Source organism: Corapipo altera, unplaced genomic scaffold (assembly GCF_003945725.1).
Source record: "Corapipo altera isolate COAL_440 unplaced genomic scaffold, ASM394572v1 23b, whole genome shotgun sequence".
NCBI classification, from domain to species: Eukaryota; Metazoa; Chordata; class Aves; order Passeriformes; family Pipridae; genus Corapipo; species Corapipo altera.
In genome coordinates this window covers 7,741,705-7,757,637 of record NW_020884885.1, presented here as the reverse complement: position 1 = coordinate 7,757,637, position 15,933 = coordinate 7,741,705, and the positions used below count along the sequence as shown (strand labels likewise).

The 15,933-nt window shown below is 40.8% G+C and overlaps 1 protein-coding gene across 4 annotated transcripts in view; it reads right to left on the bottom strand.

The window, feature by feature from the left end:
* RPAP1 (RNA polymerase II associated protein 1) overlaps window positions 1-15,927 on the bottom strand; it is a 37,411-nt gene extending 21,484 nt beyond the window's left edge. For 3 of the 4 annotated variants that reach the window (XR_003527501.1, XM_027642287.1, XM_027642288.1), the window contains exons 1-10: window positions 14,702-15,927; window positions 13,618-13,766; window positions 13,012-13,104; window positions 11,480-11,660; window positions 9,272-9,457; window positions 6,134-6,340; window positions 2,578-2,693; window positions 2,225-2,323; window positions 1,669-1,770; window positions 701-868 (exon numbers count right to left, since the gene is read on the bottom strand). Coding sequence is in view for 3 of the 4 variants with exons in the window: in XM_027642287.1 (XP_027498088.1) it covers window positions 701-868; window positions 1,669-1,770; window positions 2,225-2,323; window positions 2,578-2,693; window positions 6,134-6,340; window positions 9,272-9,457; window positions 11,480-11,660; window positions 13,012-13,104; window positions 13,618-13,766; window positions 14,702-14,891 (1,491 nt within the window). In the remaining variant the exon portion in view is untranslated. Of the gene's footprint in view, window positions 1-700; window positions 869-1,668; window positions 1,771-2,224; window positions 2,324-2,577; window positions 2,694-6,133; window positions 6,341-9,271; window positions 9,458-11,479; window positions 11,661-13,011; window positions 13,105-13,617; window positions 13,767-14,701 lie in introns of those variants that run through there. The other variant, XM_027642289.1, reaches the window with a different exon arrangement.
* Between the last annotated feature and the right edge of the window lie 6 nt (window positions 15,928-15,933).

Sequence of the window (15,933 nt, the reverse complement as noted above, 5' to 3'; positions counted from 1 at the left end):
GGAGCAGCTCTCAAGGAAGGAACTTGCAACAGAGCCCACAGCATGCTTTGCCTATAACAGACTGCTTCTGCCCAATCAGGAATACATTTTAATCTTGCTACTGGAGGGTCTCTACTAGCTCTGAACATCTAAAAGAAGTCTCAACCTTCTACCAGGTGAAAAAGCATCAAGAAGAAAAACATATGAGAAGGCAAAATTAGGTATGTATCAGTGTTACAAAAGAACATGGGAACAAAAGCACATGAGAACTGCAGAAAATGGACAATGAGAGAAAAAGAAAATGACATTATTATGAGGCATAAAGGAAAGCATCTGTTAAGAAGCAGGAAAACTATAAAATAAGAAAACAACAACATAAGAGACCATATTAAAAAACCTAAATTCTACACATACATTAGTAGTGGCCTGATCTAGATGGCAAAAATATCAAAAGAAAGAGAAACTCAACTCAGCAGCCCACATGGAATTTAATCATGGGGCAGAGCTAATTCAAACAGGTGGAAAAACAGATACCTGAATCTCTCAAACTGGGATAACATACTCCAGTGTCTGTCCCAAAGCACAGGAATGATATTCTCTTCAACATTAAGCTAACCCATCCAGTAAGCCTTTGTTCAAGCTACTTACCATGTCTTCTCATTCTGATTCCTGTGAACAGCTCAGTTTGAAATCAAACCCAAGCACTTATTGATTGTCTTACCTCATCATCAAGGGACACCAGTAGAGCCCGGAGAGCACCAACAGATGCTGCCATGACATTATCCACTGCATCATCCAGAGAGAAGCGCAGCAAGAAGAGAAACCCAGCATCAAGCAGCAGACGCAGAACGCTGCCTTTCAAGGAGGAAGCAAACTCTCCAGCTCTGGCCTGAAAAGTATGTCACACAGAGCCAGGGTTAAGGCTGTCTCGGCTGGGTACATCTCAACATTCCACATCTTTGCCTCTTCCCTTTTCTACTGTAAAGCCGCTAAACTGTGTGCAGGTTTTTTTCCTTTATTTTATCCTCCTGTCAGTCTACAGAGGCACACAACTACAGTTCCTTAATGCAGGAATATTTTCTTTCTAAAGTCTGAACCCACCTTTTGACTTCACCCTGTTCTGCCCCATTGTCCTTCTCAAAACAGCACTGCTATTTCTTCTCTGTCTCCAATGCCATTAGGTAGAAGGTTAGCACTTCCCTCAAGAGTTAGGTGGAAATGTGCACAGAAGTATTCATTTTGCTTTATGGTATTGGCACATTGCTCTATGAGTAGGCTTGGTTCTTTCTCACCTCCTACAGGAAATGCACATTGTGAAGCTGGCTCAGACAACCAGAGTGAAAGGGTCAATGCCAAGAATAGGTTTGTCACAAAAGTAACACCAAAAAAAACAAACTTGTGTCCAAATCAACAAAAGAACTGAAGCTGCAGCACTGCTGCCAAATAACACTTGGAACAACTTGTTGGAAGAACACTCTGGAACCCTTCAGAGAAACCCCAATCTCAGTTTGTTATATCCCAGAACTAGGTTTTCTAACAGTAAGGATCCTCAGTGAAAAGAATGCCTTGTAGGTGACTTTGCTTACCTCCATTGAAGTGCAGAAAGCAAACAACTAGTACTAGAGAATCTGGGCCCTGATACATCAGCAAGTGGAATTATGGGGAGAATTTCTATAGAAAGTGACCTACCTTTTGAACAATACGACCTAAGACCTGTAGAGCCAGTGTCCTCTGTTGTGTAACTTGGCTGCGAGACAAATGAAAGAGTTCTTGGAGAGAATAACCAGCTCTCTAAATGGCAGGGGAGAAACAGAACAAAGAAACCAAAACCAACCCTCAGCTATAGGTAAAAACAGGCCTCTTAAAATAAGATTAACTGTAAAAGACTGAAAAACAGAAGATAAAACTGCAATGCAATGTTGTTTGCTACTTTGTGGTAATTGCAGAAGAGATTCTCATAATTGATGTGACAGGAGAATACAGAACCTCTTAAGAAAAGGAAGTACATGCACCTTTTTCCAATACCACAGAACCTTAATAGCATTAAAAGAGTTTTCTGGACATAAAGCAGTTAATGTATGCAGACTCAACTTGTCTCTAGGAGTTTGTTTCTAAAGAAAAATCACTCATCTGCATTTTTCTAAGATTCTTTTTTGTCACTAAAAAGTCTTGACACAAAAGGAATCTACCAAATGAAACACAGAAAACAGAAATGGATGTACCCTTTCTACTCTATTATACCTACCTCTGCCTCTTCTCCATGGTGATGCAAGCCTAGATGTGTTGGCAAATCAGCATCTGCAGGAATCAATTCTCCTTTTAAACTGAATCGAGCTTGCATTCCCTACAACAAATGGGTGGAGGGAGAAAACTATTATTTCTATTGCTGTCCACTCCATTCATCACTTAAAATACCATTTTTTCACATCAACTGCTGGAAGATGACAGTTCAAAAATACCCCATATCAGGCCCAAAATTCTTTAAAAAATTTACAGACTGAGTAGCCTGAGGACTAATCTTTGAAACCTTCAAAACTGTTACTGCTGAGAAGCATGATTCAGACACAAACATGCAAATATCAGTTTCTGCCTTCAAACCTCTTTGGTTTTCTTCTGCCGGGGTGAGGGCAAATCTTTCATCCATTCTAGCTTCTCAAACTCCACATTGTCCATGTGAATCCATTCCTTCCTGGGCTTCACAGGCAGATCATCATCTTTGTGTGGGGGGAAAGAAATGGCAGTCTTACTTTCTAAGATAGAGATGAAGAAAATACTATTCCCCCTGTGCCAAGCTACTCAGCTTAAAGACTGCTTCAAACATAGGATTACATAAAATAAAAAGAAAACCATTTTCAAACTGTCTGTTGTCTGATGCATAAACATCAAAGGTTTAAAGCTATTTTCATCTTTCATGAGAGCTAGAAAAGGAAGTAAACAGCACTGTAATGAAATTCACCGACAAAGCTAATTTAGGAGAAGTTGAACAGAAGTCAGGACACAAATAAGGCAAAATTATCAGAACTAGTGCAGAAAAAATAATATCAGCCTTACTTTTCAGAAAGCAAACTAATATCATGCAAGGAGGGGAGTGTTAGGGGAGATGTGAGATGATTCAAAAGTATTAATGCAGAGTCCAAGAAAATTATTGGAAGCCAGTATGATTTCAGCCCAGATACAATGAAGAGAGCACAAATTCTATTATTTGTGCTTTTGTTGCATTCATGATGTTGCTCTTTGGTATTGCCCCTAAAGGCTTGAGAAGACCAGCTTGGGAAACAAAACAGCTGAAAATTTGCACAGCTTGCCAGGGACACAGCTCAGTGGGGAAGCTGGACAGCTGAACAACAATGTCAAAGGTACAAGTACCAAAGGAAGAAATTACTAATTTAACTTTATAAAGAGTTTTGATTAGAAGAATTTGAGAAACAAGACATTTATGCCTGACATCATAAGAGGTGCCCTAGAAAAGAGACAGATCAGTATGTAGAAGAATGTCAGAAGCGAAGGGACTAGAAAGATGTAACTGGAAGTTATTTGAATGCTAGGAAAGGTAATGCTTTTTTACTAGGATATTATCCCAAACCAGAATGAGAAGAAATGAGCTAAGAAGTCTTTCAGAAGTCTCAAAAGAAATCACACATACAGACAGTAACAGGCAGTCTAAGGGCATGAAAAGCAGCATTGCCACTCCTGCTGGAGCTGCCCAGAGCTCATTTGCATTGCAGCTACTAATCCTAGTGCTGTGGTCTTCTCTTGCAAGGAACAATGAGTCCCACTGAGATGCTCTTCTTTCATCAGATCTTTTCCTGCTGATAACTGGTCTGAAACCTAACCTTTTACTTTGCTCCAATTAACAGATAAACTTTCATGAAGGGCGCTCATTCTCTGTAGGATGAAGCTTCACCATTATGATCAATGCGGTATTGGATCAGGCAAAGAACCAAGTAGAGTTATCTTGCTCAGCCAGAAAGCTGTTCTACAGAATTTCAGCCAAAGGCTCAGCATGCATTTTAATTGAAGAGAAGGAAAAAGCATCAGAAATGTATGAAAGCAGAATGTTTGTGGGTGGTAGATGCAAAACTAGAGGAAATAAAACCAGCAGAAAAATGAAATATATTGACATTTGTAATTTAAGAAAATGTTTTCTCCATTAATCATCAAATTAATAGGGTTAAGTCATTCTGTGAACAGGATTACGCATGTTACTACCAGGCCTTAATATTATGATCTCGTCAACAAAAAAGATGGATATATATTTCAAGGCATCAGCAGATTGTTATTGAGAAATCCCTTTGCAAAAACACAAGCTGACAGCACGGATGCAACATTTGCACTGAACTTTTTCAGACTTCGGTTACATTAAAGGCTACTACCCAACCTCTTCACTTTCTGCTTTGTTTCCCCTCTTGTCTAAGTGTCAGAATCTGCTTTTGCATTTCATAAGATTACAAGTTGCTGGATAAAGGTTTCACCATCTTGTTTCTAATAAACAGTAGCCTTTTATCTCATTAGAGGTAGGTTTGACTTTTGAGCAATCCCATTGCTTTGTGTCATCATCCTCTCCCTGGAGAAATTCAGCATAACCCAGCTGGGTTATTCATGATGAGTTTATTTCTGAGCATGAACAGATGCTAAAATCCCAACATTAAGTGATAACGACAAATTAATTTTTACATCTCCTGTTGGCCAAGATGGGCTGCAGGCATAAACTCAGGTGCTGTAAAGGCTTCCCTTGGTTTTATAACTGTGTTCCACTCACGCTTTCTTACTTATTTCAAATATCTTGGGAAAACTCCTCTTTTTTCCTGTGCAATCTTCTATAGGAAGCAAAAGATGTCAGCACACAATGCTCTAAACACTGAGCTATTTCCAAGAGCACCGCTATGGAACTCCACCATTACAGGCTGAACAACATGCTTCTATTGCTCCCAGGTGAATAAAAGAATTTTACTTAACCTGGTGCTACTTGTGCACTCAATTGTTTTGGAACTAAAAAAGAACTAAGAATAGTCCTTTTGATTAAGATGGATTTGTAGAAAAGTAAAACGTGGGGAGAAACAGCAAAAGGACTGTTCAGTGAAGTGTTTTCATCAAAAAGAGGTTAATTAGCTTTATTTCTCCTGCACATGTACACACATACACTCACAGACTCATCCTTCTCAGCAAGAAAATTTTAAATGGTTGTTATCTCTTGCAAACATCAAGATGAAATCCAGGAGTGATTCAGAGACTTCTTTAATAGTCTGCATGTTACTGGAATACAAAGAATGCATTGGAAGAGAGGATCAGAGGAGATGGAGACAGCCAAAAATTGACATGAAATTGTGGGAGAAGCATACTATCAACATAAGTGTGAAGAAAATGAGAATGGGAGCCTAAAAATCACCACAGAGAAAAAGAAATTGCTAAAGAAAAAAAAAGCAGTGAGGACATAAAAGCAGAAGCTTAAGGAGAAAACTCTTACTTTCTCTGCCATGAAAATGTATGGGTTGCTCTTGTTGCTGCTGCTAAAGCAGCTTTCTCCTCATAGAGGTATATATTGAGCATTAAAGAGTTCTATCATAAGAGGCAAGAGCTCTGTAGCATTCTTCACAAAAAGCAGAACAACACTCTACACCTTAATACTTCCCACTCCATTCACAGCACAAAGAAAAGAACTGTATCCTGTGGAAACCACTGTCTGGGCTCTGAGACACAAATCACAGAGTGGGTCCATCAGGAGCAGTGTCATGCTAAGAGATCCATGCTCTATATGAGCAATTTCCCTGAAGTGAGACCATCATCTCCATGCTATCCTGTGAGCTAATCACTAACTCTTACCTACCCATCACCCTCTTGTCCCCAGTCAGTTCCAGTTAAAAGAAATTATTCAGGTAGCAGCTGAATCTCACTACTTACACTCTCCTGTCTCCTCGTTCACACAACGGAACAGAAGAGTAACAATGCCAAGTTTAAACTACATTTTTCATCCAGAAGACTCAGAACAAATTTCAACAACAAAGCAAGATCTCCCATTGAATAGCTCAGCTCCATTACATAGTGTGTCACCTTTCTAATCTGTGAAGCCCATCGATCAATATGGATTGACATACAAACACCACACAAACCTAACATTTATGTTCAGAAAATTAACAACATGCACTTTGTTTCTTACCTGTGATTTCTACCTTCACATTTTCTTCCTTTCTTACAGATTCTTCCAGACCCAACTCCTGCATGGAAAGAGATGATCTTACACCATGCTGAGCCATGGGCAGAGATTCCATGAACATCTCTGGTCTGTTCTGTTCCATTTTTAACTCTTTTTTCTGGCCTTCATTGTTACCACGTTGTGACTTTAAGAAAGCAACTAAACTGGGATCTGCAAGTATTGACAAAGAGACAGACAGAGATGTGACAGAAAGTCTCAAAATACTTCATATGCCTATGGCTCCTGCTATTTATGTTCCAGTCTTTTCCACATGCCCTCTTCTTCTGTACCAATTGTCACTTCTTTTCAAACTGAGGCATTTCACTGCTTTAAGACCTCTTAGGCACATAAGCTGGGTGCAACTGACGGGTGAGGAGACACCACAGAAAGAACTGACAAACCTCTTTCAAGGTAAAGCAACCACAAAAATTCTAGTTATTTTCTCAGTTTACAAATAAAGAGATAATTTTTTCTTTCCCCCATCCCTGACACTGAAAAGGCACATCCAGACAAGACTATTCATTGTGGAGAGAATTCTGGTCTGTTAATTACAAGAGGGACCCAGGTCTGACAGTTCAGTTACCCTGCCTGTGGACCACTCAGTGGCATCAATCTGAACACTACAGGAATACACAGGACAGACATCACAAAAAGAATTACCTGCTCTTTATTCAATTGCACTAGAGCTGCAGTTCATAGTCTAGATACCATATTACAAGAAGGAGACCTTGTTTGTTCTGAACTGACTCCTCATCCCGAGAGTCAATTATCATCTGACAACATTCAGAAAACAGACATGGCCACTCTCTTCATTCTTTGGAGTGGAAGAGAAACATTTGGAAGGTAGATGTGTTTTGAAGGATAGGTTATATTCCTATGGCTCTAAGATGGTCATTTTACTTTCAGATCTGCTACAGATATATCCCACATCATTTTGGATGGAGTGCACTGTCTCTGAATACTCTTCATCTAGAAGATGGTGTTGGGATGCTTACGCCAGAGGTTGAGTAAGAGATTGTGCATTGTGCTTCTGTGTCAGTTCTGGCCCAAGTCTGTACAAGGTACAGAAATACTCCAATAAGCAACGTCAGAGATATATAAAGTAAAAGAACATAACACCTACATTGGTTATTTATTCTTAGAGGACAAGCAATTTAAAAATGCTCTGTACCTGAGATAAGTCATCTCAAAAATTACTCCCATGTCTCTGAAACATCTACCCCACACTTTTGATTGCTGCACCTTCTCCTCATGATGCAGTTTAAACCCTCCTTGGCAAAGGACAGGCATTCAGCCCAGTCCCATTAAAGCATTCATATTTTTTCTGAATGCAAGCAGAGCTCTCACTTTCTCACACTTCACCGTACACAGCAAGGAAAAGACGGCATTCATTATTTCATCATTTCACACAGCGGCAAACAAGTCACTGATCAAGTCAATCTGTGCACAGTATGTCAGAAACTAAGCCTGCTTCTGTCCAGAGTCTCCATGAGAAAACCAGAACAGTACCAACAATAAGACCCTGAAGACACTGCCCAGCACAGAATTGCCTACTCATCCTCATACTTCACACCATGAAGTATTATCTGCTTCAAAACTAAGAGGTTAACTCAGGGACTGGGCGGCATTTAACACCCACAAATCATTCACTTCTGAATACGGAGAAAAAGTCTCCTTAATCCACAGCTCTGTGCCTGTCCAGTTCCAAAGTTAATCTGTAAGTCAGCAACTCAGTTTAGGAGTTGCTTCATCATGCATAAATCCCTACCCACAAATATTCTGGGAATTCCAAAAGTACTCCCAGTTTCCTTAAGACCTCAAAGACTGAGATCTACAATTTTAACCCACAGGGCATATAAAAAACCCACATTGCTTCAGAAAATATTGTTCAAAAATACTTAAAATACATCCTATCCTTTTTAACCTCCTTCAGTATTCACTTCACTAATATCCCAAAGGATGGAGTGGTGAGGACAAGGAGCAAAGATAACAAATCAGTCACAAGAATAAAGTGAATAAACAGGGTATTTTTCATACACATGCCATTGTTACAAGCAGTGAAGCTAAACAAAATAGTAATTTTTGAGAGTTCAGGTCTCTGAATGAAGGATATACCCAAACATTCTGTCTGCAATTATTTTGCAGTTCCTTTGCCACCTCTCCAGTTATACCCAATATTCCATTGCTGCTAGCAATGAAGTCAAGATCCTGAATATGATCTTTAAGCTGAGCCCACGATTTATGCATCTAAAATGCCGCTCACACGTAAATTTGATGCTAGAGGATCTGAAATTATGACTATCTAAAAAATCCTTGTCTGCCACCTACATCTGTACATCTGCTCTTCTTAAGCATATAAATCCATTGAACCCAATGCCAACAAGTTTTACAGTGCCCTAGGTCACACAAAGTCTTATCAAACATACCACAGTCAGTGTTCTCCTCTGCCTGGTCATCAGCTGCCAGTGACAGGTATTCCCAGAGCACCACTGTGAACAGGGCTCCAAACCAGAGACCAGACCCCTGTCAGAATTCCTGCACCCAACAGCCCGATAATTAAAACACTTTTTCAAGAAGTCAAGACTAGTTGCAAGTTCTTCTGCTCTACCAAGAATAGATTTGAATTGAAATCTCCCACATGCCCATATGCTCTCCCTATTCAGATACTGACAGTTCTGGCCCAAGTCTTAGCACTTTGGAGAGGAAGACCAAGAGCTCACTCTCACCTCAGCATTGCTATAGCTTTGCTTTCTTATCTGCTCCAGAGAATTATGTTCTAGGACCTTAATACACATATATGTAACCATATATTTGGTGTGCAAAGCAACAGAGTGCATGGAGCATCTTATCCCACAGCAGAGGGGGGATGAGAAAGACTTAAGCCAAACTATCTCTCAGTGAGAAATAAACGCTCTTTAATTCCTTCATACTTAGCTCTTATTCATAAGCTACTGACACAGCATGGAAGATAGATGACACACAGATGGAATGAGCAGGAATTCTATGCTCCCATCTCTGACCTGTGAACTTGTTCAGACTCCAGGACATCTATACACATAGTAAACTTTCACATCTCAAGAATCAACCCTGGGAAGCACATACCCATTTGAGCCAGAAGCCTTGCCTGCTCCTGCAGGATCTCCTCCTCAGACATGGACCGCAGCTTCTCCAAGTTCTCTTTGTGAATAGCTTCAGCTTCCTGCTCACTCTTTTGGCTTCCAAGACCCTCTCCCGTTATGAGACAAGGACGCTGAGAGGTCGAAAAGTCACCAGCTTTATCGGTAAGATCTAGCAGAGAAAGCACTTAGTGATTTAAGTGTCTACAGCATCGTGAATAAATCTCAATTCTGTCATTACCAGGCTTCCAAAATTTCTTTTTTTTTTTTTACATTGGTAATAAAGTTAAAAGAGAAGTAAAGAAGTTTAGTTCAGATTCAAACAAAACTAAAATACTTGGGCTTTCACCCCCCATCACAACAAAACATCATTTCCATCTTGTTTTTTTAGAAGTTTGAGGGGGGGATGGGCGGGAAAGTAATTTTGCTCCTTTAAAGCAAAGCAATGGCAAGAAAAGGTAAACTGGAGCATAATTCACAATTCAGGAGTTGGAGCATTCATCCCAGTTAGTGAATATTTGATTCTTTCTCTGCCCAAGAACACCTGAACCCACATTCGTACGTCAGCTGAACCATGACCTAGTAAATACCTGCTGAGTGAGACAGAAAATTACAGCTATTAGGTAAACCAGTTTCTGAACTGATACAAGATATGTTATCAACACCAGCATGTGTGCTTCTTGTACTCACCCTTAAGGGTTAAATATACTAGAAATTTCAGTAGGGGAGCATTTTTCCTACCCTGAACAAAATGAAGTCCCCTTTATCACCTGATCTAAATCCATTTTAAATGTTCACTTCATTTAACAATAGCAGCAGGGTAACATGCTCCTTTGGTCAGTGAGACCCTCCAGCTGTCCTGAAACCCACTATACAAGGACCTAACTTAGTGGCTTTATTCCTTATGTTTTATTCATATGCTCCATATATTAACTCAGAACATTCCTATGATCCTAAACTAGCCTACCCTGAAAGCATCAAATCCCTGTTCAAACAACAGAGCAATGACACTCATCATAACATCAGTAAGGTTTGATGTCATCTCCACAGTAGTTGTTTTGCATATTGAGCAGAAAGAGATAAGACAGGTTGACCTGGTAAAAGTTTCAGTAAGCTTCCCCCCATTAGCAACTAAACTGAGGGTTACTAGGCACAAACATTGTTACTACAAGAAATTGACCTCCCTCTTTTCTCTTGCTTCTAATGATCCTGCCACAGTAATCTTGCTGAGGAGGTCAAGCAATTTTCTAATCCCCCTGTTGTGCTGCTACATTTTAGAAGTGTTCTACTTCAAGAGGATCACAGCTATAGGGTTGCGCTATTTCCCTTTGAGATTTGCCCAATTGTAACAGGATATACAGTAAGCACAGTATAGTGACCCGGATGGTGGATTTGTGCACACACAGCACAGCACACCTGGGGGTTCTCATACCAGTTCTCTGATGGAAGTCAGGCCTGACACAAACCTTAACCAAATGGTGATAATCTTCAAATGACATATGGCCTCTATTTCAATGTCAAAAAGAGGGAGTCAGGGTAAAAGCCTGATGACACATGGTGGTCCTAAGCAAACTGGACTGCCCAAGTCACACACACACATATTAAAAAGCCTGGAGATGCTGGTACCAGTTGAATTGGTTTCATCTTTCCTTGTCACGTTGCTGTCAGACAAGTAACTGCTGGAGGTGGCACTGACTCATCAGCACTGCCTCACAGCATTCCTTATGGAGCAAAGCCTCAGTCTCATGGTAGCAGATCTGATGACGGAAGACTGAGCTTTCAGTCATCTAGGTAGGAGTGAGAACCCACATCACTGTGGTCTCAAACGCCTTCAACAAACACAAGAACCACCTTCTTCCTAAAATTGTGTAAATCAAGAATAAAACAAGAAAAACTTTGCATATTGCAAGCAGAAAGAAAAAGGAGGACAAGAACCTTGAAAAATAAATCTATTTGGCCCCATGTGAAGCAAAAAGGAAATCAGAGAGAAAGTTAACCCAATTTTTAGAATGTTAATCTGTGTCTCAGAGCATTTAAAATCCTAGTCACAACATAGACATTCCAAGTGACCTTGAGATTCTTAAACTAAAGACAACAATGCTACCATAACTTAAAAATAAGGTGCACTGACGTTTCTGGTTACTAAGGCTATGTAAATACGATAGGCTGGACAAGCAGAACCTTCTCCACTTACCACCCCTGATGCTGGGGAGAGGTGTCTCTCCCGCTGATTCCTCAGAATCCAAGGCATCCAGCGCAGCTGATCTTACTTGCACACAGTCGGCAGCAGAGGGAGCTGTTGCTGCCTTTTCAGCAGTTCTTTTCGCTGCCATCTTCTGCGCAAAGATGCTTTTTCTTCCAGATCCCACCTTTACCTACGAATAGGGAAGCCATGTGTCACCATTTTCCTATGCAGGCTGCGCCAGCCACTAACAAGTATATAGATCTGATCCTAAACACACCCTCAAATAAGATTTCGGGACATGACTCAGAGAAACTGCTGATCCACCTGGCCTTTTCTGTGATCGTGCTATTCTTTTTTAAACACAGTTTAATGTTAGGACAGAGAGACAAAAATATGCATGTTTTCGGTAGCTAGAGAAGGAAGATGATTAATTATTAGGTGAATTCAAGCACGGCAAGTGCACCTAAAATATCACCAAACACAACAGTTTCAGCTTTCCTGCTGTTTGGAAGGTCGGCATAGCTGAATACTTTGGATTTCTGAGGACAAATGGGGTTGTACTTCACTGTGCTCACCACAGGCTTTGAACAGACTTCTTATAAGGTTATTAGAGAGCAGCAGGGTGAAGAGATTTACGCAGTAAGAAATAGGCAAATGGTGCTAAATAATCCTGACTAATTTACTGTGCTGCTTGTCCAGGTGATGGAAGGGCACAGCTCTGAACAGCCTTGCACAGGATGCACAGGAAATCCAAAGCAAACTCAGCAAAAAATCTCTTGCACGTACCCAGTCCAGAGAAGAAACTCAAAAGGCAGTCTGAACATTGGGTAGCTGCTTTGTGCACTCCTGTATCAGGTAAACAGAACTGGTACTTTAAAAAGTATTACCCCTGCCTTTCAAAAAAGTTGTCCTTCAAAACAAGCTACCTCCTCAAACCAACCACAGCTATCAATCACATACCAATTTCCAGCATCTGACTCCCACTCAGCTAGCAGCTCTTGCTACTACAGCAACAACCAATAATAGCAGCCATGGCTTCCAGTTTTACAGCCTCAGAAAAAAAAAATGTCAAAATCCAAAAAGCTGCAAAAGATAATCCTTACAACCATATTCAAATGTTTTGCTAGGAGAATTAAGGTGCAACTTCAATAAGAACAGACTTAATCAAACCTGGTGGACAAATTAACAGAGATTGTTCCTCAGAGAAAAACAAGCAGAACAGGATCAATTCTATTACAGCAGTGCAGATTTGATCTACCTTACTGAAGTTAGCTGAAGGGGGCTGCCTTTTTCCTAACCCAAAAGGATTCCAACATTATTTACCTGCAGGGTTTGGAGTGCCTACTTGATGGCAACTTGGAAGAAAAACTCTCTCCTACACTAAGATGGCAAATCAGTGATATGTTGAGCTAACTCATGATCTCCAGCAAACCAAGTCAATTATTTTGAGCCTTACCAAGCCTCACCAAGCATTAGGCTTTACTGTGGAGAAATTTTAATTTTTAATGAAGCTAGCATAAAATGTCTGCTCCCAGTCTTACCTCACTTTTTATCTCGGAGCGGTGAAATGACCTTGGAAATGGGTCTCCCGTGGGCACTGGCATGGTCACTGCTGCTGCACTGGTGTCTCGTTCCTGAAGAAAAAAATTCAAACCATGTAGAAACCCTTGCAACAGCCAGATATGTTTGCATCATTTAGCTGAGAGTAGACTCAAAATCTCTCAGCTCTGCAGTTCACATCGTCATCAGGCTCAGAACACCTTGTGCTTATTTAGAGCCAAAGTGAGCTATTTTCCAAAAGGCTAGGCTGCCAAACTCCACACATCACTCAAAGAATTAGATAAAGGAAACCTTTAACATCCCCCTCAGAGTCCAGAAATTCATCCAAATCCACGCTACAGAACATGCCTGCATGCAAGCAGTGTGACCTGTAGGCAGTTTGGGCTGGAAAGCAGATTTGAATCCATATTTAACTGACAGCAAAAATACACCCAAAGAGCTTTTTCTTTCAAGGTGTTCCAGAACACTGGTCTACAGTGCTGCTTCATTACACTGTAGAAATAAAAAGCAGCAGAGCCCTTCATCCCTGTTTAGTTTACAGCATTCAGAAAAAAAAACACTAGATCATCACAAGAAAAAAGACATACAATAATTTTGCTTAAGACTGCTGTAATGTGTTGATCATGACTCTCCAGTGTGTCCTCCGGATCTTCATCCTCAAAGTGGACAGAAGCATTTTTGATCTTGGACTTTTTTGGAGGAGCTGGAGTTAGAGCTGGGAGAATATCAGGAAAACCTAGGGAGGAGAAGTAATAAGAAAAAAAAAACCAGTCAAGTTACTTATATAACCACTGTGCATTAGGTACAGACCAAGGCTGCCTAATAGCACCTATTACTGCTCTGATGAGAAATAAAGATGAGGAAGCAATAAGACAATTACAAATCTTCTGGTTTTGACTTTGCACTGAGTAGCAAAGAGAAACATGCTCAAGAATTTTATTATTTATGTATTGGTACAAGGTCTTTTCAAAGAGTTCCATAAGCAGGAGAGGGTACTGAGATCTGACTGCAAGCACTAAGGCAAGAAGCAAAGCCATACAGAAACAGATACTATCCTTGCAGGTTGTGTTCAGGCACAGGAAAGCATATTTCCACTGCCAGCTGTAACAGTGAGGGATTTGTATGACCATGAACAAGTCAAAGCCTTCTTTTCACTTGCTATGAATAGATCATATCTCCTCTATCTGGAACTAAAAACTGCAAGATTTAAATTGTTGCTTTTTAAAAAGCACCTTGAGCTTCTGAGATTATCAAGCACATGACAAAAGTTACTACTGACGTAGAAAACAAAAGCAAGCCAGATCTGCTGGCTGAAAGCTGGAGTTGTTAGCAGAGCTAAAATTCAAAGATGCTGAGAACAGGGTCCGGATGGATGGTAAAATAAGCAGTGAGTGTCCAATTGGTACAAATCACAGAAAACACTCTTGCTAGCAAGGTACCAGAGACAGCTGATAAATGTGGACAAAGGCAACAAAGGTGGTTCTACTGGATGCTAGTAACATTGGACAAGGGCATTTTCCAACAAGGCTAAGAACGAAAAATACTTCAAGGAGGACACAAATGCGGGGCAAAAGCAACATTGGGTTGAGAGGGAGGTGAAAGGCAAGCAGTGAGGAACATGAAAGGGACAGAGAATCTTAGTAATTCAGAGAAGCTCAGAAGAGAATTTACCATCCAACATGACTACATCCTTGCTGTCCTGTAGTGGAGGTCTCTCAGCATCTATGCTCCCTTCTTCCCCCTTCCTCTTATCTGCTTTCTTCACAACCTTCACTGCAGGTGAAGCTCTGGCTGCCAGGAACTGGTTTTGAAAGTGCAGCAGGTCTGCCTCAGACTCCCCAGGTTTTGGTCTTGACAACATCCTGCCTTCTTGCTCTTGCAGTCTAGTCCTATGTGCTGTTCACATAGAACCTATTGAAGACAATGAAAACTGGTTACAGAACTGGATTGCCTGGAATTAGGATGAGGACAGCATGGGAAAACTGTTCATTTTTGCCCCACTCTTAAGTTCCTGTACATAATATAGCCATCCTAATTCAGGATCACCCCAGGACACAACTAGATGAACCAGAGTCCCAGAAAAACTGCTGCCTCCTTCTTCATTACTGAGCAACACACTCTAGACAAGCCAACACCTGGTCTACCAGTCCACTGGGAGCAGAATGGCATCCATCCAGCAAAAATCCAGCCAAAAAGTGCATCACTGACAGAATGCCAACAACTTGTCCTTGGATTTGCAAAGCCAGGGCAGCACCTGGTCCATGACGAGAGATTTGACTCAGTCCATTATCAATATCAACCAAGAAATCAGAGACACAGTATCACAAAAATGCCCCCCTTCCAGGATAATATCTTCTCTGGATCCTAGCACTACCATCCCTGTCAGGGTGCAAGAGCCTGTCCACATGGACAGGGACAATACACTCACTGACTCTGTTTGCTCTCCTTCTCACTCAAATCTCCCAAGTCAAAAACATTTTTCTTCCTGACATGGTTCTCCTGCTTTAGTTCTGTCTCACTCTTTCACCACCCTCTTATCGGTAGAAGCCATGGTACTTCCAACCATCTTCATTCACTGCCCAGAACACACTGGGGAGATTTATAAAGACTTTTATCTCTGTGTACAAGAGAACTTACCGGGAAGACAACTATTCCACCTCCCATCTACTGGAAGGAAAATATTTCTAACTATTACTCCCACCTCTTATTCCCTTGGCCTGGGACCACCAATCCATTTCTCACAGGCAACAAGCAGAGTGTTTGCAAACACATTACACACGAATTGAATCACTGAGCAGCAATAATGCTGCAGACCTGACACCCTCCCACACTTGCTACGTTGAAACAATTTGTACCTATTTGATCTCTTCCACTTGCAAAAGCCCATCAGGACTCAGTGATGA